Source organism: Perca fluviatilis, chromosome 12 (assembly GCF_010015445.1).
Source record: "Perca fluviatilis chromosome 12, GENO_Pfluv_1.0, whole genome shotgun sequence".
NCBI classification, from domain to species: domain Eukaryota; kingdom Metazoa; phylum Chordata; class Actinopteri; order Perciformes; family Percidae; genus Perca; species Perca fluviatilis.
The window spans coordinates 24,152,980-24,180,225 of NC_053123.1; the positions used below are offsets into that span (position 1 = coordinate 24,152,980).

Genomic DNA, 27,246 nt, shown 5'->3' on the forward strand with positions numbered 1-27,246 from the left:
TCACAATTTGTAGAGGCATTTCCATGTTTACTGAAATTTTTTTTTTTTTTTTTGTTTTTTTTTTTTGTTTGAGAACATGTGTTGCTGAAGAAAGCGCGCAGTTGCAGTGACCTTTCACTGGGAGCTGAAGGTCAGTACAGAGAAAAACTCACAAGATTACAGATTTCATTGTTAACAGTTTCCCCCCATGTTCTGCTAATTCTTTATTTTAAATGACGCCGCCATCTTAAGGAAGATTTGACATTTTGGTGAATTCTCTTGTTGAACATTAACTGTAATGGAAATAGAAAGTTTGACTGAAACAGAGGGTAACCGATTTTATTAATAATTACTACCCCAGTGACCATATCTTCGTGAATAAATAATATACAGTAATAATACATGGTGTGAAGATACAGATTCACCAGTAAACAATCACGAATAAAGGTAGGTTTTATCCGACAGCTTATGTTTTTTTTCTGTACAAATTTATATTTTCCTGTATATGTGTTTCAAATGGAGTCCTATATTTGTAGGGTGTGCATAGCGAGTATGTGGCGGTGGATGTGGTCAGTGAGCTGTTGGCGATCGGAGCAGAGAAGACATTTACAGTAAAGTTGTCAAGTAGTAGTAAATGTACAGTGTAGGTTTCAGTGTGTTCATGAATGAATGCTGCAGCTCACCGAAGTAAGCATAAATTTCAGCCTTGGAGGCAAAACAAAGTCTTTCCTGTGTTTCCCGAAAACAGTCTGGAAGCTGAAGCAGGAAAGTCATCTGGCTCTGTTTTCCATCGACAATTTGGCCCAAATTTAGGACATTGACCATACACAGTCCAGCCATATACTAGGTTTTCACCTAGTTTTGTGAGACTTAAAAATAAGTCAGTCTTTAGCGTTAGAATAATGAGTTATCTGGTGTCACAAAGAGCTTACGAAAAAATAAATAACTATAAGCAGTAGAGTATTTTAAGACCCTTTGCGTGTTGTACATAAATCCTTAGATATGATGAGAATGCAGCTTGATCAGATGTGTGTAAATGAAGATGTTTGACAAACACAACACTGTCAGTAGAATCAACAGAACATGGTGTGACACTGCGTGGTCTTCATTCCTCAGTCCTGGTGCTTCATGAAGGGGAAAAGTCAACAATCACAGAGGTGTGGAAACGCACTGCATGCATGACTGACTGTCCTGAGTGTGTGTGTGTGTGTGTGTGTGTGTGTGTGTGTGTGTGTGTGTTTTCATCATTCCTCTGAACTGCTGTGAATACATCAGTAATGACTCTGATAGCAAGACGGTGTATGTGTTATGGAGTTAACAATAGACTGTAATGGCTTTATGTTGAAGCACTGAACACTTGTGTGTGTGTGTGTGTGTGTGTGTGTGTGTGTGTGTGTGTGTGTGTGTGTGTGTGTGTGTGTGTGTGTGTGTGTGTGTGTGTGTGTGTGTATAAAGGGTCAGCTGGTGGAATCTGGGACTGAATAGATGCTAATGAGTTGATACTGAGAGGCCACAGGTTGTATAGATTTGATCAGAGACACCTTATTCAGGAACAGCAGCCTCTGACACAGTTTAGTTACAATATATAGTTACAGTTAACTTCATGTAATTTTTTCTATCTTCTGAAATTATGACTTTCTGATTAGGGTTGTGCCAGACACACACTAATCCTAGTCTCTTCTATAGTTAACCTAAAAACTTTGCAGGCAGGCGCACCCAATCAGAAATCCAAAGCCAAGTGTGTTGGTGTGCAAAGCGCCACAACAATCACAACAACCATGGATTGCTGTTGTGGCCAACAACTGGAAACTTTATACATTGTTCGTCTGCTATTTCATCACTAAATTCACTTCTGAGACTTTTTTATGCGAGAAATCAACTATGTAGAGCATAGCATAGCATAATTGATGGCTAATTACAAATTTGGCCCGACTGTGTCGGATTTCAGAAGCTCCACACTCTGACGTGACAGCCGGCCGGTGCCTGCCGGGGTCGCTGGCATGCTGGTCGGCCTGTCCACCTTCACAGACCCGCTGTGGGCTGGCTGGAGCTCTATCAGGAGACTGGCGGACAAGAGGCATTTAGTTCCCCGATCATTTGTTTAAATAACACAACACACGTATCCATTATACGCTTAACTGGAACCTGTGATTTTTTTGAAGTTATAATGCTCCACAAGAGATTGCGGGCGTAACGTAACAAGCTCGCTGACCGGGCTATCACTCACACACACCGGCCACGGAGCAGGCAAAGGAGAGGGAGAGCAGCGTCTGACAGGGCAGCGAGATACCCGTCTCCCTTTGACAGTCTTGTAAATAAATTATAATATGTATATTAGAGCTGTCAGTCTTCCTCTATCATAGGCACCGATTTATGTTTTCCTCCGTGGGTGCTCACGGGCGCACACCCTTTAAAAAAAAAAAAAGTAGTCAAAAAATGTTGGCATTTCAGAACCTTAGGAAATGGACAGCGGCAGACACAAACACACGCCTATTAACTTGATAATAAAGCAGTAAAGTAGGCTATCTTTCAACTCAGGACAGCGGCACTTCTCACAAATACAGATAGGATTGGAGATGAGAAGTTTAACTGACATGTAACTGTACGGTGGCCCTGAAGTGCAAATCACAACAGCAAATAGAAAAACGCAATAACAAATCATAAAACACAATGGCAAATAGGAAAGCAAAACGGCAAATATGAAAACACTTCAACGAATCATAAAACACAACGGCAAATAGGAAAACACCCACCCATTTTGTTTTCCCATTTGCCGTTTTGTTTTCCTATTTGCTGTTTTGTTTTCCTATTTGCTGTTTTGTTTTCCTATTTGCCGTTGTGCTTTATGATTTGTTGAAGTGTTTTCCTATTTGCCATTTTGTTTTCATATTTTCCGTTTTGTTTTCCTATTTGCTGTTGTGTTTTATGATTTGCTGTTGCGCTTTTCGATTTGCTGTTGTGATTTGCACTTCAGGGCCACTGTATGACCGCCATCAGCGCTCACACGCTCCACTTAGCAACAACTGCAATGTTTAATTGTAAATGAATGTAGCCTACTTGCAGTCTGGCACACGTGGATGCTCAGTATTTTCCGTGGCAGCTGCAGCTGCAGCTCCAGAGCACCCACGGTATCGGCACCTATAATACCATTTGAATTACATTTGTTATTTTTTTTTTTATTAGTTTTGAAGTAGAAAAAAATATTTATATATAGTAAAATAAAAAGTGCTGCCAATTTAGGGGACATCGCCCAACTCTATTTCTGATCATTTCAGCGTTAATTATTAATTAACAAGTAATTCAATATTTCAGTAATAATGTCTGACCGGTGCTCCAGCTTGATTTTCCAAACCTGGTTGAATTTTTTTAGTTAATTAATTTCTTACTAACATGGAAACGCCTCGTCCAAGTTCTTCTCGGGAAATGTTTTCGTCCTGCACAACAATAGTGCAATCTCTTAGAAAGCTTTGTCATGTTGTATGCCAGATCTTCTGCACATCTTGCCTTCTTCAGAATAAAAGCCTGCAGTCATCTGACTGGCATGTATAGTATCTAGGACTTCTCTTCAACACTATCTTGTGATGCACTATCTTGAGGCCTCAAGATAGTGTAGAGATGAAGTGTAGTACAATACTTCACATTCTGTGCAATATTCTCTGTTTTAATATTCAGTGTGCAATATAGTTTGCTGCAATTCTGCTTCTACTTATTTACTAGTACTGTTCATCACAATTCTGTTAATACAGTAATGTAAATCTTGTAGGCTGCATATCCATAGTCCTTTATAATTCTTCATATTTTATAGCCTATATTTATACTTTTTACATGTATATATGTCACAAAGTGAAGCCAGGCAGCCAGAGTTTTCTTATGTTGTATATAGTGTGGCGTTTCGGGTGTTTTATTTTGTATATAGTGGGGTGTTTTGGTTTGCCTGGCACAGAACTGAAGACTCCTCCCAGCGCACCTGAGGCAGATCTCATCAGGAGAGATGCTGGAGGAACACGGAATGCGCAACACATTTTGATAATGAATGGCTGAGACACAAGGAGGAAAGAGGAGCGGATAGAGAGCAAAAAAGAAACATTGGGGACGGAGCACAGATAGACGGGCGGGACAGCGGAGTCGGAGCCGGAGGACAGCTGTGGAGTGTCGAGTGCGATTTGGGCAAAAATAGAAAATCTGATTTCAACCAGTCTATAGAGAAAGGGACTACAGTCTTAACCCTTTTCTGTTTGAGGGAGGGGGGAAGAGGGCCAGCAGCACGTCAACGCTCTACTTTTTCCCGCCTGCTCGCCACAACGCTAACGCCGACCGTCCCAAACATCCACAGCTGTCCTCCGGCTCCGCCCGGCTCCGCTGTCCTGCCCGCTTCTATCTGTGCTCCGTCCCCAACGTTTCTTTTTTTGCTCTCTATCCGCTCCTCTTTCCTCCTTGTGTCTCAGCCATTCATTATCAAAATGTGTTGCGTTGCCGGTTCCTCCAGCATCTCTCCTGATGAGATCTGCCTCAGGTGCGCTGGGAGGAGTCTTCAGTTCTGTGCCAGGCAAACCAAAACACCACAGATAGACGGGCAGGACAGCGGGAGCCGGAGCCGGAGGACAGCTGTGGATGTTTGGCGATCGCGCGTTGGCCGAACGGGGAAAAGCAGAGTGGACGTTACGTGCGTGCTGGCCCTCTTCCCCTCCCTCAAACAGAAATAGGGTAAAGACTTTTTTTTTTTTAGACTGGTTGAAATCAGATTTTCTATTTTTGCCCAAATCGCACTCGCACAACGCCAACGCGCCGATCCTCCAAACATCCACAGCTGTCCTCCGGCTCCGGCTCCACTGTCCTGCCCGTCTATCTGTGCTCCGTCCCCAACGTTTTATTTTTCGCTCTCTATCCGCTTGTCTTTCCTCCTTGTGTCTCAGCCATTCATAATACAAAATAAAACACACGAAACACCACACTATACAACATAAGAAAACTCTGGCTGCCTGGCTCCACTTTGTGACATATATACATGTAAAAAGTATAAATATAGGCTATAAGATATGAAGAAGAATTATCTCGTGACCACGAGATACGTATCTTGAGGCACGAGATAGTTATAATTAATTTTTTTTGACAAAGTGGGACCAGGGGGGCTCCGTATGTTTTATCTTCACACACCACAACCTTTGAAGACATACAACCTTTATCCATTTGAGCTAACTGGCCTTGTGTTTATGTGGAAGTTAAGTTAGGATGAAAAGGTTATGGGTGAAAGATTTGGATGAAGTCTTTGTTGAAAACCTCTTTAGTGGAGTGGCTGTGGCTACTTCTTGTCATCAGCCTAAATCTCACCTCATGTTGTCATGTCCTGACAGTAAGTGCCTTAATCATGTTGAGAATGACATTCGTCAGAAGTAGCTTTAGTGGTGCAGAAGACTTTGGAGATGCCATGTATGAGCACATCCTAATGAGCTGTAATGATGCCAAACATTATCAGGACAGGACAGGAGGGGATTACATTGTCACTGTGTAAATAGGATGAAAATGAATTAGTTAATTGAAGGATTCAGGGTGAATAGGATGGAAGTGAGTCAGTGAATTAGAGTAGGAAGTTGTTGTCACATTTGTCTCCTTTTAATCATTATAAAACACTGTGGATTTAAAGAAGGAAGAAGAAATTCAGCTGAAATGAAGTGGAAAAGAAAGAGAGAGATACACTCAGAGACACTGTGGCAGGATGGCAGGTCCCAACAGGTTCTTTTAAACGGAAAAAGAAAACAACAGTCACACCTGCAGTTAGATATGATGAGTAATTTTTGTTCTCTGACAGAATGAATTTGAACCTGCTTTACTGTTATTTAGAAAGTCACAACAGCAGCAAATTTCACCCTCAAAACTATTAGTAATTTTTTTTAAGAGTGGTGGACAAAAACAGCTTCTCATTTTTTAACTGACGACTGTTGTCTATGCTCACTGAAATGACAACTGTCACTGGCTGTTTTTATCTGTTAAAGCTAGCTAGCTAATGAAGCTGACATTCGCTACCGGAGTTGGCTGAAAACGCCGTCTCTGGATGGCCTTTTTATTGTTTCCAGCTGACTCGTTTTAAAATGAGAATCTTTTAAAAGTGTCTTTAATATGCACTTGGCTATATACAGTACATTATATTATGCTAAAAGACTGGAGCTAAAGCTGCTTGTCCCAAGCAAAAAGTCAACATTTTCAGTTGATTATTGTGTTCTAACATAACCCTGTTTGGCTGCTTCACTCACATACTTGTTCATATTTTCAAACCGTATGTTTCACTTTTAACGTTACAGTAGAAAAGAATTTGAGAATGAGACCGATGTGTTTAGCAAACGCTCTATAAACGTTAGCTGGGGTAGCTGGAGTGTGAACTTTCCAAAATCCTATAAAAAGCAGGACAGAGACGTAAACTCTGTAGTAGTAATAATAATTCCCTTGTATTTTTTCTGCAGCCAACCATCTTCAGTCCAGTAACAATAAAACTGAATCCTGGTGAGTTCACTTTTATTTTATTCTCTACATTCAGTAAATAAAGTTGATAACTCTGTGTGTGTGTGTGTGTGTGTGTGTGTGTGTGTGTGTGTGTGTGTGTGTGTGTGTGTGTGTGTGTGTGTGTGTGTGTGTGTGTGTGTGTGTGTGTGTGTGTGTGTGTGTGTGTGTGTGTGTGTTAATGCTTCTGTGTGTATGTCAATGTGTAGTTTTGGTCTTGGGGCGGATCAGAAGAGGAGTCAGTATAAAGAGAGAGCAAGAAGTATGAACTCCACAGGATCAGGGAAGAGCAGCACTGTGTCCAGGTCAGTTCACATCATCAGTCTTCAGTCAGACTCATGAAGGTTTCTGCAGGAAGTAAAGCAGTGATCTTAGATAGAGACCACTTTATCTCCTGCTTGGATTATGAAAAGGGACGTGGCTAGAATATATATATATATATATATATATATATATATATATATATATATATATATATATATATATATATATATATATATATATATATATATATATATATATTCACTAATGAAAAAGGAACTCTGCTGAGTGCAATGATTCTTCCCACAAGTGTATACAACAAATGGTTCATGAGTTATGAAAGGGACGTGGGTTTAATTAAAGGAAGAAAAAAATATATATATATATATAATGTAAAATATGTATTAATGTTATGCATTCTTGACAAATTACACCTGCCATTATGTTGTTGGAATTTGTTATACTCTATTATAATAATAATAATAATAATAATAATAATAATAACCGCAAAAATTTGGGGTTTAAACTTTTTCAGATCTTCATCATTGAAGCATGTGATCAATAAATTAATTAAATCAGTATGTCAATGTCTGAGGTGCATTATCAGTAGATTTGTGTTTAGAGGATTTAGTGTTGGAAGTTGGAGTTAGTTGTTAGGAAGACACACTCTATTCATGGAGAGCAGTGATGTAAACACCACAGAGCTTCATGGAGCCACTTAAGCTCCATTACAAACATATTTTAAACCTTCGCTGTCAGTGAAACTACTACTGTAGCAGCTCATAGCAGTTTTGTGATACAGGGCCCTCAATGTACCATTGTTAAAAAAAAAAAAGAAAAGCAAAAAATGGCTAAGCTCAAAGAATGCTAAAAGAATTTACCAACCACCACAATGTTGCACATAAATATATCCAATGCAAAACTTATGTTTACACATGTATTGTAACTATGGTGACGACGACTTTGTTGTTGTTAAACTTGTCTTCTCAAGCATCACTATGTCACTTTAGCACCAGGCTGTGTGATGTTATGGTCAAGTTTCTCTAATTAACTATCGAGTGCCTAAAATGAATTTGCAATCAGCAATTTTTAAGAATACAGCAAGTTACGGCAATGGCTGTATGTTTTGGGTCATTGGGCCTCAATAGTCTCAAAACAACTTTGTGAGTTCCTGGAGGGACTGATCCTCTGATGTCGGTTAGGTTCCTTCTGGTCTCTTCCTCCTCTAGGTGGAGCTGGGGAGGGGCAGATCTTTGTTGCAATCTCCAGAGAGGCTGAGCCATCACACTTACTAAACTATCTTAATAACTAAATAATTATCTACCTATCTCATTAACAGAATAACCTACTAACAGAAAGCGGTGTGAGAGAAGTACTAACTGGCTGTCTGTGTTTTCATAGTGTTTCAGAGGTGTCGGAAAAAAGTCAGAGGAGCACCCAGAGGAGACCCTCCTTATCCAGCAGACTAAATCACTAGCTAACTGACTGATCTACTGACTGACTGCCTGTGTGTGTGTGTGTGTGTGTGTGTCCACAGTGTGTCAGAGCTGCTTGACCTGTACGAGGAGGACCCTGAAGAAATCCTCTTAAATCTTGGTTTTGGTCGAGAAGAGCCCGACCTAGCTTCAAAGGTTCCCTCCCGTTTCTTCAGCAACTCCTCCACAGCGCGAGGCATCGACATCAAGGTACTGACGACAATAGTGTGTGGTGGAGGTATAAAGAAAAACTCAGGGGACCACCAAAGTCACTAGGATTCTTCCTCTCATAAAAGTCTGTACAAAATGTGACAATCCATCTAGTAGATGTTTATAATTTATGAGATATTTCACTGGATAAGTGAAAACATTGACAAGCAGGTGGCACTACAGGAAGTCAGGGGATCATGAAAGGATTTATACTCTCTGGACCATGAATATCTCTACCAAATGCCATTCAATAGTGTTTTAGATATTTTAGTCTGGACCGAAGTGGTGGCTACAAAGCACCAAACTTCCTTTTAAAAATGTGTCTGTTTAGTTTTGCCAAGCTGCGGTGAAACACACGAGCCTGGGAGCCAGACAAATCTGCGAGAGAATGTTTAATTTGCTCTGGCTGATGCTTCTGGCCCCCCTACCCGTTCAGACAAATTTCCAGCCACCTGGCCTGGGCGGACCGATCACAGCCATTTATCAATTTTTTAGCGAGTTACAAGCGATGACTGACATAGGAGCATCACCGTCCTGTAGGTCCGTCCAGCACAAAGCAGCGGCGCACCAAACTCAGATCAAACATGAATCAAGATTCTATCACTGTGTTGCCTACTTCCCACATCAAATGTTTTCCAGAGAGACATTTTAGTGTACGGTTTAACAGGCCGCCTTTTTTTCCGACTTGAAAACTGACCAAACTTGCATGTGTTGCTCAGCGCTACGCAGAGGTGTATAAAGTACTAGAGACCCATACTTGAGTAAAAGTACAAGTGCTCTATCAAAAAAGTGACTTGAGTAGAATTAGAAGTGCTCTTTAGAAATACTAAAGTATTCAAAAAAATTGTATTATAAGTATTGCAAGTAGTTTATTTTAAAATGTACTACTCAAGTACTGAAAGTAAAAGTACAAGTATTGTTATTTAGTTATTAAAGAAAGCAGTCAAAAGTTTGAATATCATATTGTTTATATTATGTCAAATGTTTAGCCAAGGCTGTAGCCAAAGGAATTAACAAATATTAAATATATTATATTAAAAATAACAAATATTAACAAATACTGAAATAAAATGTACAAAACGGTTAACGTTCAGGACTCACTGCAGACTGAAACAACTCAGGAATAGCTTCATCTGCTGCAACAATAGCTAAATAGAAAGAGTACAAATTTACATTGTCTCTGACTTCTGAACGGGCGACCGTAATGAAAAGAAACACAATGCGATCTCAGGGATTTCTTACGTAAATTAGCGTACGTAACTAACGTACACACACTGTAACATAAAAAATCTATCGGAGTAAAAGTATTAAACTCATTGAAAATATGTACTCAAGTAGGAGAAAAAAAAAATACTCCAGTAGAGTACAGATACAGCCTTTAAGTACTTAAATAGAGTAGTGAAGTAGTTCTACTTCGTTACAGTACAGCTCTGGCGCTACGTCACATGTTTTGTTGCTCTGATTGGTTGTATGTCTAGCCAGTTGCGTCCAGAGACATTTTGGTCTGCTCCCTGCGTTGCACCATTAATCACTGATACTGTTATATAATCACATCACTTCCCATGGTTCACCTGCAGGTCTACCTGGGAGCTCAGCTGCAGCGCATGGAAGTGGAAAACCCCAACTACGCTCTGACTAGTATGTACCTCCATACTGTCTCCAGTACTACTGCATCTGTTCTGGTGTTCATGACTGTACTCTACATTCTCAACAGTGTGTTCTACTGTAGTCAGTTTCAGAAGGGCAACAACACCTGAACACCTCAGATGGATGGTTAACAATGTTAGTGATCAGAAGGTTCATGTTCGGAAACATTAGACAGAGGAAGTGAAGCTCAAAGACTGTGTGTGTGTGTGTGTGTGTGTGTGTGTGTGTGTGTGTGTGTGTGTGTGTGTGTGTGCGTGTGTGTGTGTGTGCGTGCGTGCGTGCGTGCGCGTCCAGTATTATTATGGTGTTTTGTGGGGTCCTGTAGCTCTTTTAGCTGTTCTGCCAACTGCCTGGACAACATGGCCAGTAAGGACAAAGACCTGTTTGTTCCAGAGAGAGACACACACACACACACACACACACATAGACCTGCTCTGCTAACATCCTGGCCTCTTTTTGCTTTCAAACTCGTGTTTGTATGAAGATACTGGCTCCCTAATTGAACACGCACACGGCTGATTCTCTTCTTCTTGACAGTTTAACTGTCTTGGTGCTGGGGGGAAAAAAAGATCCTCTGTGTGTGAGTAGATGATTCACTCCATAGCTGAAAGTACTACTTTGATTTTACAATTCGATGGCTGTTTTTGCCAGTTTGAAACTGATCAGTTAATGAATGTTGTATAGCCGAGCAGTCTAAACATTTGCACTTCAACATGGAATAATTAGGTATCGATTAGCGTTTGTGTCTCTGATCTTTGTATATTTTTTTATGCTGTTCAATGCAGCAGATTTATATTTTGCCACTATTGCATGCACCAGTTTTCCAAGTCTTATTGACTTATATGTCGGCTGCCCATTATTTCATTTGTTCCATCTCTGGTTTTTGTCTCTTAAACTATTGCTGGCTTTAGTTAATACAATATAAGTTTGAGGTCCTGATCTAGCATACATTTGTCAAAGTTGGGAATACACATCCACATTTTTGAGGATGTCATCCACAGCGCTGCGGTGGAAGGTCTGGCTAGTCCACACAGCATTCCGGGATGGAAAAAAAACGTGCTCTGGTTTATTGGCATTTCTTTAAACCAATTATAATCGTCTTGGGCGCCGCTAATCCCCGGACGGAGCAATGGTGCCTTTGCAAAATAGCCTCTGGAAGGAACTTGTTTTAGTGTGTGTGTTCGTTCAAAAGTTGTTTTAGTTGTGCAACAGAAAACTCAGATTGGACAGATAGTCTAGCTAGCTGTCTGGATTTACCCTGCAGAGATCTGAGGAGCAGTTAACCATAGTCCTCATTAATCGACCAGAGTTTAGAATGCCAACGCAAAGGTCCGACCGGATGCACGTCCCTCATTTTTGTCTAGCTGTGGCAGTCCTTCACGCTGTGTGTTTATAATATTAACTGGTTAGATATATGCTAACATGGTGTAGGGTGACAACATTCCCACTTCTGGCGTAGATGGGAAGTTAAAGCATAACAAAATAATGTACTCAAGAGTCCTTTCTTGTCACTAGCCTGAGTGCAGATTTATTCTTTGATTATTTTGTCCAAGTACTTGAACAGCCACATCAAAGTCTAATTCATTTATCTGACACTGGTAAACAAATGGATTTCTGATCAGTCTTTCCATTTGTTTGGGATTGAGATGTCTTTTCAATCGGTTGGTCAAATTGTCACCAGAGGTATTAACCTTTATCCAGGGTTGGATTTCTAAATCAAACAACTTGTCACAGTGCATTATGGGAACACACACATATTGTTTCCATCTGCTTATCTTAGGATCACGGCCTAATTTTCTTGTAATCTGCAGATAACTAAATGAGTCACATGCTAATTGGTTGCACGCACACTGAAGCTCAATGAACTGATTCAGGAGGAGAGAAGAGGCCAACATTTAGTCTGTCGGGCAGGAAAATGGCTCATTGTGACAAAAAATTATTGAATGAGAACACATTAAAAGACCCGCTGAGAGAAAGGAGTAAGATCTAAAGAAGAGTTTGTTCCCTTTGAATGCTCTTCACTGTATCACTGAATCACTAACGTCCATCACTTAAAAACACTGTAAAAAAAAAAAAAAATAACTTTGGCACCTCTAAGTGGTAGTATCAAATAAGATCCTTTTATGGGAAATTGATTAATGGATAGCAGCATATACAGTAAGGGTGCTTTCATACATAACCTATTTGGTTCGGTTACAATAAACTCTGGTGTGTTTGCCCGTTTGGTTCAGTTTGTTTGGTCTGGTGTGAAAGCTGTCGGTCGAACTCGGGGTGTAAACTAAACAACCAGTTCCAGATCGCCTGAAAGGGCGGGAACTCTGATGTTGTTTGTTAGTGGTGTGAAAGCCAAGCAGTCCAATCACAGGACTGTGTTATGGCGTATTCACAGCATTGCGGAAAAACATGCGGTTGAGTTGCAGTCGCGACTATTATTGCTCATAGTTCATGAGCTCTTTGTGACACCAGGGAACATTGATATACACATCAGAAGCATTAAAAATGCTGTGTGACTTTGCAGATTGCTTTCTGATTAAGCCTGATGTAGTAAATGTTTTGGTTTAAAAGTAACTGCTAACTAACTTTACGAAAAGCTGCCGTGACTCAGATCAGAACTGGATCCGTTTAGATTTTTTAAAGTGAACTGCTCCTTTAACAGTCTCTGGTCCGTTTGTGGTTTCTAGAAGCTTTTTTCTTTTCCAGAACATTCTCATACTGTTCCCTCGGTTCCCCGGATCCCAGTCATGTGATTGTGTGTGTGTGTGTGTGTGAGTGTGTGTGTGTGTGTGTGTGTGTGTGTGTGTGTGTGTGTGTGTGTGTGTGTGTGTGTGTGTGTGTGTGTGTGTGTGCGTGCGCGTGCGTGCGTGCGTGCGTGTGTGTGTGTGTGTGTTGTTGTTGTTGTTTGTTATGTAAGCTCTGTTCTCACCATCTGCACGAATCTCTTGGGATGAAGAGAGAAAAGAGAGGGAGTACGGGTTGTTTTCTCTTATTCCTCACTTCCTGTTTTAGGATCCTCAGAATGAGTATTCATGTAGAGTCAGCAGTCAGCAGGAAACAGACTCACACAGTATTACTATCATCACACACAGCTGCTGTAATAACCGTTTCAGTCGTCATGTCCAGATGTGGCTGAAAAACCTGAACTGTATGACTGACTGACTAGCTTGAACACAATCATTTGTTTACTATCTTATTTATTTGTAGCTTCTTTCGGAATATTTGCAGCTTGTTAAGAAGGTGCTAATTTAATTTTGGGGCAACAAAACAAGCTGAAAACTTCACAGTGGCATATAATCAATTTGTAAAAGTTGTTCTGGCTAACGTTTTAGCAAACAAGCTGCCTACGTCAACTTCCAGCAGACACAAAGAAACATTAGCATCCCTCAGCAGTTGCCCAAGTCCAATATTCAATCTCCTTTTAGCTCCGGTCTGGTCTCCACCAATTCCTGAGAAAAACACCTGTTTTTTTAGCTGCTAAATGTTCTACTTTCTTCACCAGCTAGCTGCTAACTTTGTCTGTCGGCTATTTGGTGCTGGGCAGGTAGTGTACAATGTTTACACCATAAAAATGTATAGACAACTTCTTAATGGATTACTTTCATTTGTTTTCTTTCATCCAGTAAAGGAGTTTCAGTCCTTCATCTAAGATTAAATAAGAATAAAAATCACCAAAATTGGAGTTGGGAGAACAGTGATATAACTGTATGCTGCAAATGAAATGTGTCAACCACAAGTATAATTTTTTCTTTTTTTTTTAAGCAGTTAGAGGTCAGAATTAGATCAGAGGTGAGACAGTACGAGCAAGCAGGCTTCTGCAAAATATTTCAGGTGATAACATTTAAGAGGGAGTTATGTGGCGTTTACAGCGAGACAGACAAAAGACAGAAGTCTATGTTTCATAACAGTCTGACGTATTTAGACAGCAAGGGATGGAGAGATGAGTGCGGAAGGAAGGAAAGTATGCAAGTCATCATCCTGTTAGAGACAAGACTGACAGCTTGACTTACACAACCACAGAAGAAGTAGGGAGGGAGGAGTGGCTCTGACGTCTGTGTCCAGTCCCAACATGAAGCTTTTATTGCAGATAATTATTGAATCCCACTTATTTTTGTGAAACAAATGTAAGAATCAGCCATTGGTATTTAATGTTTCCAATATTAGTATTTTTTACAACAATCAAGTGTAATTTTTCATCATTCTATTGCAGCGCTTTACCTTACTCCTACAAAAAAATAAAATGGAGGACAGTAATTATAGAGCACAATACAGTGAATCGGACACAACCGTCTGTCTTGTTTGAAGTCGCTGACCCCATCTCTAGAAGCTTCTTGATACAAGACAAACTGCACCTGAACCTCATTGGTAGAGTTTATTCTATTTTGAAGACAAAGAGTTCTTCATCTTGTAGAGGTTTTTTTGGGGGTAGTGCTTTAAAGGCAAGTTCAGAGACACCAGGAAACATCCAACCAGCAGAGATATTTGAACTGGCTCAGAGGAGGAAGAGTGCTGCTGGATGTGGACATGTTTACACTTCTAACTAAATTGTCTCCCGAGCTACTCCGTGCCATTCCTTACACTTAAAGGAGCAGGTTAGGAACAGCCTTTTTGAAAATCTTGGAGAATCCAAATCAGTGCAAATAAAAAAAAAATAAAAAAAAGCATCTTTTGTTTTCAGAAGCGTTTGTTTATATTTCCTAGTTTGCGCCTTTTCGGTCTTTATTTTGACTCTGTGAAGCACTTTGTAACTTTGTGTTTTGTTTCTGTCTCTTCAGGTCGTTTCCGTCAAATCGAGGTCTTGACTACAGTAGCTAACGAGTTTTTCCAGCTCTACAGTCAGGTTTCTGGTCAGCCTGTCCAACGCATCAGCTCCAGGGACCACGGTAACCATGGCAACCACACCCAGGCCACAGTAGGACAGTTTTTCTATAGTCTAAACTTTAAGAAGAGCAGAGAGCCACGGACAGAGTCTTACACAGATTTTTGACTGCTATATAGCAAACAAAACCTTTGAGGCTATATGATAAATATAGACTGCATTTGGTAAATCATGAGAGTTACGAAAGACAAAAAAAATTTGACTTTTTTTTCAAGAGTTGAATAATTGAAGAGATGGATAACAAATAACATATTGTGTTTGTTATTTTTATTTTTAATTTATTTATTCATAGTCATAGTTCAGAGTTCCATGTGAATGTTAGTCACCGTTAATCAACTTTCTCCTTTTTACTTTACTTAATTTTCAGGTTTGTGGTCGTCAAAGAAAACCAGGAACATTTTTACCTTATTAGATGATCAATACACGTTTTTAGTTGATGAAAACACTTTTTGTTATGACCAAGTTTGAGCATTTTAAACCATACGTAAGCAAATTGCTGTCAGAAGGTTTTGTCTCATTTTTTATTGTCAAATTCTATTTAAGTCAGCTCTTTGTTATAGACTAATAGAAATATAGTTCCAAAAAGTCTGTTTCGTCTCAATAACGTCTCGTCTTTACCATGGACAAAAAAATAAGTTGACAAATATATTATGTCACAGTTTATAATATAAAACAAGCACTACATTTGAATGATAGTGTTTTTATTCTGAAATGTTTTTATCTCAACAGGAGACAGAGGAGAAGGAGAGGGAGATGAGTCCTCTCCTCCTCTGAGGAGGACCGGCTCGGCTCGAAACGTCGCCAAACTCCTCAAGAAAACCATCACCAAACACAACCTGTATGCAGCCGCCTCCTCCGAGTCGCCTGAAGCACACAAGCCTAACCAACACACCCAGCCGAACGGACACGCAACCCCTGATCACACACACACCAACGGTCACGAACCCCCAGGTCCAGAAGAGGACGGCTGCAGTACCGACTCCGACCACCAGGCGGAGACCGTCAACCAGAAACACATGCGCAAGAAAGACAACTATTCCCTGGCAACGGTTGCCGAGGAAACCAACGGGGATGGAGACGACAGGTACTGCTGGACAGACCAGTAGCTAACGTTAGCGAGCTAATATTTAAACCATTTTGCAGTGGTGGAAGAAATACTTCAGGTAAAAGTACCACTACAGTGTAAAAATACTCCATTACAAGTAAAAGTCCTTCATTCAAAATCCTACTTAAGTTAAAGTACAGAAATACTTTAACCCTTGTTTTGTCTTCCCCGTCGACCATGCAACTTTGTGTTTTTCTGGGTCAAAATGTGAAAAAAATTCCAACGTTTTGGTCGTCTTTTTCGACACTTTCTGTCGATATTTTCCTGCGCTTTTTTGAAATTTTTTAAAGCTTTTCCCATATTTTTGTCACTTTTCCTGCCGTTTTTGAAGATTTTCCCGACATTTTTTGTCACTTTTTCCGATGTTTTTGTCATTATTTTCGATTTATTTGTCACTTTTTTCTGTGCTTTTTTAATTGTTTTTCCTACGTTTTTTATCGTTCTATTATAAATTTTTCTTTACATGCTGTAAAATTTAATAAAACACCCAAATTCAATGAAAGTAGTGAACTGATCATTTATTTAACTTGTGAAGAGCGTTGTATGGAAACATCCACGTTCTTTTGTTTATCAAATTTGGTTGAAAGAAACCCAAATTCCGATTATAGAAACCTTTTGAAAATGGGTCAGATTTGACCCGAGGACAACAGGAGGGTTAAGTTATCATGAAAGTATCAAAGTAAACGTATTCGTTGAGAAGCAAATTTTCTGGTCTGACTGTGGCATAACATCTTACTTCCCATCAGCCCTGAACAGAGCAAAACCGGACCGGCAGCCAATGGAGAACATCAACCAGAATCTGACTCTCAGTCAACCAATCAGAGAATAGAAGAAGGATCCCAGGTTGTCAAAGAGGAGGAGGAGAACCTGACCTCTACCCCAGAGAAAGCCCACCCCACCCTGGCCCCGCTCCAGCTGGCCCAGCTTCGCATGGAAAACACAGACTCTTTCGACATGGAGGAGGTACCGTGTTCTCCTGGGTTTTTCTTACCAGAGTCATTATAGTTTGTAGTTATTGTATTTTTCATTGTTTACCTTTTTTTTAATTTTTTTTTTAATTTTTTTATTTTGTTTGGTTTCGAGATTTTGTTGGAGTTTTATTGTTTAAAAAGTCAGTTTAAGTTTTTAAATTATAATATGAGGGGTATTTGTCTGGGGCATGATTTAAGTACAGAAAGAAAGCATCATTGCTTCTATTTGTTGATTCATTGAGTCCATGCTGACCTTGATTGATCATTATGGGTATAGTTAATTATTTCACTATATATATATATATATATATATATATATATATATATATATATATATATATATATATATATATTTAGTTGTTTGAACGGCTTCCTGTGGAGCTTACACTTTACAGTCATGTGAAGTCTGGCATGTGTGCCAGGAAAAAAGAAAGGACCCGAACTAGTAGCGTTGTAAGACTATAAAATCAGTGTGGATTGACCTTTTACAGCGTTTTTTACCTTGTTAGGAGCCTGATGAAGGGCTGCTACTGTTGGCGAACAAGTATGTTGACCCAGTGTATGTTTTTGTTTCTTTCAGATTCAGAGTAACGAAGATGAGGCTCTGCCACCTAAAACTTCCAGAGCCACCGGTGAGTTCACCTTTACCTCTGTTTTCAACATCTGACCTTAATGTTTGACTTAACCTAAGGTGCCCGGTGGGGTTTTCTTGTAAATACACAGGTATTTAGCCATTCAGTGTCACTCGCCAAAATGTATTGTTTATCTTTAAGGTCTAATAAATGTGTCGAAAGCATTTCCTTCCACATAAAACATTTTAAAAGCAGATTTTTTTGTTTTAGATTTTGAAAGTGTTTGTTGGCACATTGCTGCATTCCTATCCAGTGTTTCTATAAGAGTTTACATCTGCAGCCTGTGTCTGTATGCTATAAACATGTTTCCTGTGTCTCAGCTCACTCAGGCCTCAGTGAGGACAGACTGTCCTGTTGCTTCATGCTCAGTATAAATTATTCTACTCTGCCATCACCTGGACAGACAGTGTACTGCAGGAATAATCATAGTGTGTCATTGTCTGTGTGTCTCTCTCAGATCTGTTGAGGACAGTCAGTCAGCAGTCAGACAGCAGTGGTTTTGCTGAGGAGCCCTCCGCCGACTCCAACGGCTACCTCAAGGTTTGAGTTATTGTTTGAAGTCTTGTATTCCAGTTTAGATCACCAAGTTTGACCTTTGAGTTATTTGAACCCACTCGTTAAAAACAAAGGAGAAAGATCCCTGCAGATTAACCACATGGGGAAGAAACTGATTCCATCCCTTGTAAGGCAGTCTGGAACATTTATCTCTGCTGCAGATTCTCATATGTCTGCAGTCTGCAATTCATCAGAGTGAACAACGTCCCCCACACCCCCACCCTCTCCTCCATTTGAGTACAAGGCACTGCATGTTGTGCTTATACACTGGGAATTTTGAATTCAGACAGATTATTATAGATCACATCCAGTCATTTCATTATGACACGGAAAATTACTTTTTACAATTGAATCGCATGGTGACTTCATCGGGCTGCTACAACTTAATTGGACCTTTTCCTGCAGAAGTTCATCTTATTTTTCTAATTAATCACTAATGAACAGTGGTGTAAACTTACTCAAGTATTGTACTTAAGGTACTGTACTTGTTCATTAATGGAGTATATGGAGTCCTATGCTACTTACTTACTCCACTGCATTTTAAGAAATGTTGTACTTTATACTATGATATAGCTACTTGTTACTTTTCAGATGAACATTTTAAATTTAAAAACATGTCATCAGATGCATGCATTGTTAAGATTAAAGCAGTGTCGCGTTTCAGATGTTAGCAGTTCAGTGAGTTTCTCCACTAAACTTCAAAGCTGTTTTTATGTAGATAACTGTTTGTTAAATTAAGTAAAATTATCTAATATTTCACAAAAAAGCAACAACCTTTTGTTTGGCGGAACTTAGTTTTTTTCTCTCATTAGTCATCTCATGAGCCTTCAGATTTATCTTGTGACCTTTTGGTTGAGGCACGAAACTACTTAACTGTATATAAAGTTGTTAAAAGTAGCTCCACCTCAACCAGCTACAACAGTAAGATGACGCTTACTCATTAATGCCTCCGTAACAATATAATAATATAATAATATATGAGCCACAGGGGCCATTTTTCTACAAAATGAATATGTTTACTTTTGTGCTTTGGCTTAAGAAGGAGTTTGAATGCAGGACCTTTACTTTGTAGTATTTTTACATTGTTGTATTGGTACTCTTACTTAATGTAGGGTTAGGGTTATGGATCTGAGTACCCCATCCACCACTGTTAATTGATTGTTAATTAATTGTGATTAGGTGCAGGAGAGCAGTGACAGCTGTGACAGCGAGACCACTGTGACATCACACCCCTCACTAGATGTGGCCACGCCCCTTGCAATGGACCAACCAGCATTCGAGCTGCCAGATGGCCGAGAGGAAGAGGCGGGGCCTGGTGGTGCTGCTGAGGCTGATGGGAGTTCAGAGCAGGTTCCACAGTACTCAGTCCACCACCTCCCAAGGAACAAACCACTGGAAACTCAGCAGGATAAGACCCTGGAGGAGGAGCAAGTTGAAAGAGGGCACCGGACTGATCCTGAACCAGAACCAGAACAGGAGATTTCCCAGAGTTTGTCCGCTGTAGAACCAGAACCTCAACACACCCAGAACCAGACCGAGACAGCTACAGACACAGAACCACCCACAGAGGGAGTGGGTGCTAAGGACGAGGCCCAAGAAGAAAATGCATTCTTGGAGGATTCTCCACTTTGTCCTCCTCCTGCTCCATCCTCTCCAGTTCTAAGCGCTCTGATCCGAGCCAAACGGAGCCAGCTGACCCGGGGTGGGCAGCAGGTTGACCTCGAGTCCGCCGATTCTCCCCAAATCCCAAGCAGAGGACGAGGACGAGGAAGACGCGGCGTACCTATGCAGCGGTCGTCCTCCCTGCCCTCCTCGCTCCTCTCACCCTCCAGGGTCGTGTCCTCCGTCAGGATCCAGTTTGGGCGAGGTCAGGCGTCCTGTACGCAGCCCAGGTTCTCCTTCAAATACAACCAGGAGGATGAAGGGGACGGGGAAGAGGTAGAGGAGGAGGGAGGAAAAGCCAACTGTCTGTCTACTTTGATTATAAACCCTGCCTCCTCGTCTGGCTCTATCAACCAACCACTAAGGCTTCCCACAGAAGCTCCCATCCCACCCAAACCTATCCCACACTACCTGCTGCGGTCAACCTGTTCCCTGCAGAGCTGCAGCCCTCCTCCTGATTGGTTACCAGGAGGCCCTGCCCACTCCTGGAGCACCCAGAGCGTTCCTGATCTCTCCTCCAATCAGCGGCAGCCGGGCCAGTTCCAACAGAACATTAGCACCAACCAAAACCAGCAAAATTGGAATCCAGGACAGTATGTTAACCCAAGCCCCAATCCTAGTCCCAGCCTTAACTCCACCCCATACCCCTTCACTCTGAACCCTCCTCCACAGTACCCTGCCCCTCTCCATCCATACGCCAGTCTTCCTAATCTCCTTCACCACCACAACTTGTCCCACCATTCTAGTCTAAACAGTCTCTACCAACCTACAACTCCCACAATGCCCCAGCATAACAGCCTCTCCAACTTGCATCAGCCCTCCACTTCCACGGCACCTCACCATGTCAATCTGGGTAGCCTGCATCCGAGAACTCCAGCGATGCACCACCAGGGCTACAATCATCTATACGGCCATCCGTCACCCTACCATGCCACTCCTCACGGCTCACAGTTTGCCTCGCCCTACCTCGGCTACCATGGGTACAACATGAACCCAAACCTGGCGTTTCCACACCTGGCCCCAGAACACAGCCTCCATCCAGGGTTTGCTCCTCCTGCTCCAGGTTTTTTCCCAGACCTGGCCTCAACCCTAGGACCAGGTCACAGCCTCCACCCGAGGCTGGCTCCTTATGTTGCTCCAGGTCCGGGACCCAGCCAGGGCCCGTCCAGCACTGAGATGCAGCTGAGGAGAGTTCTGCATGACATCAGAGGAACGGTTCAGAGTCTCAGCCAGGTTAGTCCTCTTCAGTCCCAGCCCCTTAAGCTCTTGTCACTTCAGCTGTAGTAAATGGTGGTTGTAGTCTTACTATCTTTAAATGAAAACTTCAGTGTATTACAACTTTGGCTTTATTTTCATAGCTTCATATTTAGCATACGAACATGAGAGGGGGTAACAATCTTTGGCAATAAAAGCGAATAGGTGCATTTCCTTAAGTGTCAAACTGCGATTGATCAGCTGTTCCCTGCTGCTAGGTTAGCTCTTACTTATCCTTTCGTCAGCTTTTCGTGTTCCACTTCCTGTCCTGACATCCCTGTCCTCTCCATGTAGAACCGAGCCGACACTCCGGACTCTTTCAGGGAGCACAGAGCAGATCTGCCCAGCCACCAGGTACCGTCATCACTCCTTCAGTTTTTGTGTGTTAAATCCAACAGCGATTATTCCTGCAATTAAAGATGTACAACTTTTACCTGACTTCCATGACACAAACACAAAATCACAAGTTCCCTTTGAAGGCAGATATGTTCTCTGACTCGGTCATACAAAGGAGGTGTTATATAATAAATTGGCATACAAGCTTTGCATAACTTAAAATGTACCTACTGTTAGTTTGCAGTATGATGTATTCAGACTGTTTTATTTTTAACCTTCGTTTCACTTTGTTATTCTCAATTTTCAGTCTTTGGCAGAGTTTAAGCAGAAGAGGCAGAGTCTAAACTTGTTCCGCAGTCAGATGATGGACCTGGAGCTGTCAATCATCCGACAGCAGGCTCTGGTCTACAAACACCTGAGCCCTGCCGACAGGTGACTCACAAACAAACCGATACATGTTTCACAGTATGACAATATGTACTGTGTACAGTACATGTGGCACAAAATAACTAATTGTGTGTGTGTGTGTGTGTGTGTGTGTGTGTGTGTGTGTGTGTGTGTGTGTGTGTGTGCGGGATGGAGGTGGAGCAGCTTCAGTCTCTGAGGTCGGCGGTCAGAGAGGAACTACAGGAGCTGGAACAACAGCTGGAAGACAGACTGATGGAGGTGACACATCACACACAACACAGGGTATATATACACACAACACACACAATGCAAGGTATACACACAGAACACACACATCATCGGGTACTCAGGATATTCTGACTGTATTTCGATTGAGACATTTTAATAGTGGTTTAATTTCGCAACAGTGACAATACATTACCAAGGCTTCCACCGGGCGCAGCTACGTCGCAGCCACCGGAGCTGATCACGTACACAGACAATGCTTGTGATTCCACCAGACGCACCGCCGCATGTTTAAGAAGCGCCCCAGAAGCGCCTCTCCGCTCTGCTTCTGAGGGAAACACCCGCTTCGAAAATTATTAGCCAATTAAAGGGATGCAGGAAAACACTAATGTTTCCTGGGTACACAAACCACCCACACTGTATACACAAGAAACACACACACACACACACACACACCTTGGGGTATAAACACATTATACAGGTTGTACAAGCACACAACGCAAAGTATACACACACAAGACACATACATGCACACACATCGCAGGGTATAGACACATATAGAGACGCTGCAGGGTATATTAATATTTATTCATACTACACACAGGCACACTTCAAGGCATATACACACAACACCAATGGGTATATAAAGTACATATATACGTACATGCGTTTGTCTGGTCAGGAACCGTTACTGCCGATCTCAAACTAAACTGATTAACTTGACATGATGTGACCTGCTCTCTTCCTCAGAGTCTCCATAGAGACGGCAGTGTTGACAGCCTGTCCACCGCGTCTGCACTGAGAGCCATGGAGCCGGTCAGCGCGCACACACACACACACACACACACACACACACACACACACACACAATTATATATAAAGCTAATAAAGTTTGTCTTAATGTATGACCTTTTCCTGTCCAGGTGTCAGACCTCCTCAGAGAGCAGCTCTACCTCCAATCTGAGCTCAGCTACGACGGTAACGCCCCCTCTACTGACTGCTCCTCCCGATCCTCCAGTCCAGTCCGAGGAGGAAGCGGCGAGCAGAGAGGAGGCGTGTACCGGGCATCAATTAACATAAACCCTGCCCCGCCTCGTCGACCCAACACACACACTGAGGAAGAGAAGGAGGGAAAGAGGGATGGAGGAGGAGGAGAAGGAGAAGGAGGAGAAGTACAAGAGGAGGAGGGAGCAGCAGGAGGAGTCAGAGTGGGGAACCTGCAGCAGCTTATCAGAGAGGTAACCGTCCACAAGAACTTTTACTGGTACTTTAGTGATTAAAACGTCAACCCTTATGTTTATTATTGTCATTTATGTTAACTGTGTGAATAGCAGAGAAACAACCAATGAGAAAACATTGTCCATTTCTCCGTCTTTCACATTATCATTTTATTTCTTGATGAAAATCGTAAGACATTCTGTTATTTATTTTTTTATTTAACCAGGTAGGCTGTTGAGAACAGGTTCTCATTTGCAACGGCGATCTGGCTAAGAAAAGCGTAAGCGTGCAGGACAACATACAGTTTCACATTCAATACAATACAGGAATACAGAATACAAAAGGCTACATAAAGTGCAGATTAAGTAGGCATTACAAAGCCTGTGCAAAGTGCGGTGTAAGTAAGACGAAGGATATGCGAAAGTGATATGGTAATAACACAATATACATGAATAGGCAGTCTATAGCACTGCTGAGATGTAGTGAAGAGCCAAACAAAACAAAACAAAAACAGTTAGTGCAAATGATGATCTAGTTAGTGGTGTTGATCAGTTATAATGCAATATATATGAATAGACAGTCTTTAAAATCCTGAGATGTAGTGAAGAGTCAATATACAGGTGGTGCAAAGTGTGGTATAGATGATGGTGTAGGTCAGTAATATCACAGTATACAAGCATAGACAGAATATATAAATGCTGAGCTGTAGTAAAGAGTCAATATACAGTGCAGATTGTGGTGTACAAAACTTGTGTGACACATAGGTTGGAGGAATGACAGTTGAGCATACCTGGGCGGATGAATAGTGCAAAAGGGCGTAAGCAGAATATGATAGCAATGCAGGTGAAAATGTGCATCTGTGCAAATATGAGTTAGAGTTTTTGTTTTAAAAGTTTCTTTTTATTTAGTCTCGTTTTTGTCGTGAAATTTCTTTTGCCACAGGATTTGTTGACAAAATGAACACTGGATAAAGAAAAGGTACCTAGCAGCAGAATGCTTTCTTATGACTGTTCAAAAGATTCAAAAACTTTTTATTAATCCCACAACGGGCAAATCCACAATGTTACAGCAGCAAGGTATAGTGCAAAAAAGTACAAAAAGAAACTAAACAAACAATAAATAATAACTAAAGAGAATAAGTAGTACACAGTTCCATCTACGCTATTGCACAGTTATATTATTGCACGTTGGTATTGGTTGTTTTTTTGGTTTATCTTTTAAAGAATCTTTCAAGCCCCCCGTTGTCACACAGCTGTTTAAAATGGTTACTGGTTACTGCAGACCAGAAGAAGTGACAAGATGTCGCGTCATCTAAGGGCGCTGACACACCAGGCCAATAATCAGCCGTTGGACAGTCTGGCGAGGTCAGTGACTCAAATCTGTTCGGTGTGTTCCGTGCCATCGTCGTCCGTCTGGGGGGCTGTCGGCGTTCATTTTGGCCGACCTGACATGTTCAGTCGGCGGCAGAGCAGTCGGGACTCACCCGGAAATGGCGAGCGGGATGAGGTGACTAGAGGCTCTCAAAATCTGACGAAAATCTTTTAAACTGACCTTTGTCGATCTGAAATGAAGACAGATTCAGCAACTGCACGGCCTATTTCTCGCTTAAAATGTTTTCAGAAACACGTTTCAGGTGAACTATTTTAGTACAATATGAGATTGTATTCTGAACGGTCGCCATGACAGTCTGGCTTTGAATTTCCGGAGAAAACAAATCCACGTGACTCGTTCGTCCAATCAGCTGCCGGTTTTTATTTCTTGGGCGACAATACAGAGTAGCGCCGCCTGCTGTTAAGAGACATATTACGTTTCTCAAGTTGGTGTCGGGTGAGTGTGTCCCGCGGCAGTTTTTTTGACCTCGGGGACGCGACTGATCATATCGACGGGGTTTTCTGTCAACGGTCGGCCGTCGGCTAAATGTGTCTACACCTTTAAAGACAAACTGCTGGAGCATTTTTCACAATGCAGCTGTTTTTGAGGAACAGTTTGACCTTTGGGAAAATTCACTTATTTGCCTTCTTGCTGAGAATTAGGTGAGAAGATTTAAAGATACCACTTTCATGTCTGTACGTTCAGACGGCACACACGACTCTCAGAAAAAAAACATAGGACCTGAGTAAATTAAGACAGCGGCTGTTTAAATGTTCCGTCTCTTTTCCAGATTCGAGAAAGCGTGGCGCAAGAGGTCCGACAGGAGATCTACAGCGAGCTGCTGGCTGCCGTGTCGCCACGGCGATCGCCCCTGCCCGGAAGCAAACACCCACAGTAGTCGTGGCAACAGCAATGCACCGCCCCCTTTCACCTTCAGCCTTAGTAACCACAGCCTGAGCAGCAACGCTGTCTGTCTGTAACACTGTATAGCTGAGTAACACTGTCTGTGTGAAACACTATGTGTCTGTAACACTGTATGTCTGGAACACTGATGACGAAATGAGCACACTGCCTACACGTGATAAACCCCACCCTCCCCAGGTGGGGTGGGCAGGGCCTCAGATGGGACGTTTACGTGTCTGTTTGGTTCTAATGTGTTGGTGTGATGCATGCTGGGAAAGCCAGTCTGAACCAGCCTGTGCCTGTGAACCATCAGCAATGATGTGTTGTCTTTTCCTCCCATCCTGTTTTGGTTTTTTAAGCTGTTTTGATCAAAGCTAGGCCTCTTAACTGCTACACTGCCACTAATACTACGAGTACCACAACTAGGACTGCGAACAGTCGTACCAGTGCTACCAGTAACACCACAACTAGTCCCAGTCATGTCCTCAAGTTCTTTTGCCCCAGATCAGTCCGTCCTGATGATGAGGATAATAATAATAAATAATCAGTTGCTTTTAATTTTAAACAGTCATTCATGTAGAAGCCTTAATGATGTTATCAGAGCCACACACAGGACCAACTTCCCTTACAGATACTGTATGTGCCTTAATGAACTATTGATCCAAGCTTTTCGTTTTTACATTCCTTGATCCTAAATAAGAGTAAAGACTTACGTCAAACTTTTACCCCTTAAACACATTTAACCTTCTCTTAAAAGGTTTAAAGAGATTTAAAAAAAATATACAATTAAGGGATTATGATCCAACATCTGTCAACATTCCTTCATCATCATCATCATCATTATCATCATCATCATCATCATCATCATCATCGTCCTCATCATTGTCATTGTGCTTTTGTTCCACTTGCCTCATTCACAGTTGATTCTGTTTCTTTGTGATTAGTGCTAAGCTAGGCTAAACACATCCTGAACTGAAGGGGTTCACAAAATGTTGGACTGTTCCTTTAAAGGGATACACCACCGTTTGTTGAAATAGGGCTTATCACGGTCTCCCCGGGCCAACACATTTTTTGTCTCCGTGCAAGTAATTAGGTTGTTTTTTTGTCTTTTGTTGGCTCACTTTTACTCACAACATGCTAACCGGCAACACAGGATTCCATTCACTATGCTAAGCTAACTAACGGTGGCGCTGCCAGTGTTGCACCGGACTAAAACAATGCATGCACAAAAAATGCGTTGGCCCACCTATCTACAGCTAGGGGAGACCGTTATCAGCCCTATTTCAACAAACGGTGGCGTATCCCTTTAACACTCTCTTTGCTTTGTGTGTGTGTGTGTGTGTGTGTGTGTGTGTGTGTGTGTGTGTGTGTGTGTGTGTGTGTGTGTGTGTGTGTGTGTGTGTGTGTGTGTGTGTGTGTGTGTGTGTGTGTGTGTGTGTGTGTGTGTGTGTATATTGATTGTTACAGAGCAGGTGAAGAGGTAAGTGTGTTTGTCATGAGGTACTGTGGAGGTCAAAGCTTACTCTGCAGCAGCAGGTTTAAAGTGATGGTTCGGAGTAATTTCACCCTAGGGTCCTTTGCACCATGACCTCGAGCCAAACACCCCCCCAGAAGCTTTTTTCACCTGGGTCTAACATTGGGAAAGTTAGCGTAGAGTAGCGTTAGCCGC

The 27,246-nt window shown here is 41.7% G+C and overlaps 1 protein-coding gene across 3 annotated transcripts; it reads left to right on the top strand.

The window, feature by feature from the left end:
* The first annotated feature begins 96 nt into the window (after positions 1 to 96).
* On the top strand, positions 97 to 26,242 carry LOC120569575 (protein ITPRID2-like). Of its 3 annotated transcripts, none has more exons than XM_039817455.1 (17): positions 97 to 130; positions 6,435 to 6,474; positions 6,681 to 6,776; positions 8,270 to 8,417; positions 9,995 to 10,055; positions 14,834 to 14,941; positions 15,667 to 16,021; positions 16,789 to 17,005; positions 17,594 to 17,645; positions 18,103 to 18,185; positions 19,380 to 21,095; positions 21,411 to 21,470; positions 21,760 to 21,884; positions 22,028 to 22,142; positions 22,836 to 22,901; positions 23,009 to 23,323; positions 25,465 to 26,242. In XM_039817455.1, exons 3-17 carry the CDS (start codon positions 6,736 to 6,738, stop codon positions 25,570 to 25,572), a joined length of 3,570 nt encoding a protein of 1,189 aa, XP_039673389.1. In that variant the 5' UTR covers positions 97 to 130; positions 6,435 to 6,474; positions 6,681 to 6,735; the 3' UTR covers positions 25,573 to 26,242. The 3 variants fall into 3 exon arrangements, with proteins under 3 accessions (XP_039673389.1, XP_039673388.1, XP_039673387.1); XM_039817454.1 differs by having other exon boundaries at positions 108 to 130; positions 22,028 to 22,118; XM_039817453.1 differs by lacking the exon at positions 97 to 130 and adding an exon at positions 1,054 to 1,136.
* The last annotated feature ends 1,004 nt before the right edge of the window (positions 26,243 to 27,246 follow it).

Bases quoted from the DNA above. Each gene is read 5' to 3' on its own strand.
- LOC120569575 (XM_039817455.1), top strand. From the start codon at position 6,736: ATGAACTCCACAGGATCAGGGAAGAGCAGCACTGTGTCCAG. The intron at 22,143-22,835 runs GTATATATACAC...TCTCTTCCTCAG, and splicing joins CACATCACACACAACACAGG to AGTCTCCATAGAGACGGCAG. The intron at 22,902-23,008 runs GTCAGCGCGCAC...TTTCCTGTCCAG, and splicing joins CACTGAGAGCCATGGAGCCG to GTGTCAGACCTCCTCAGAGA.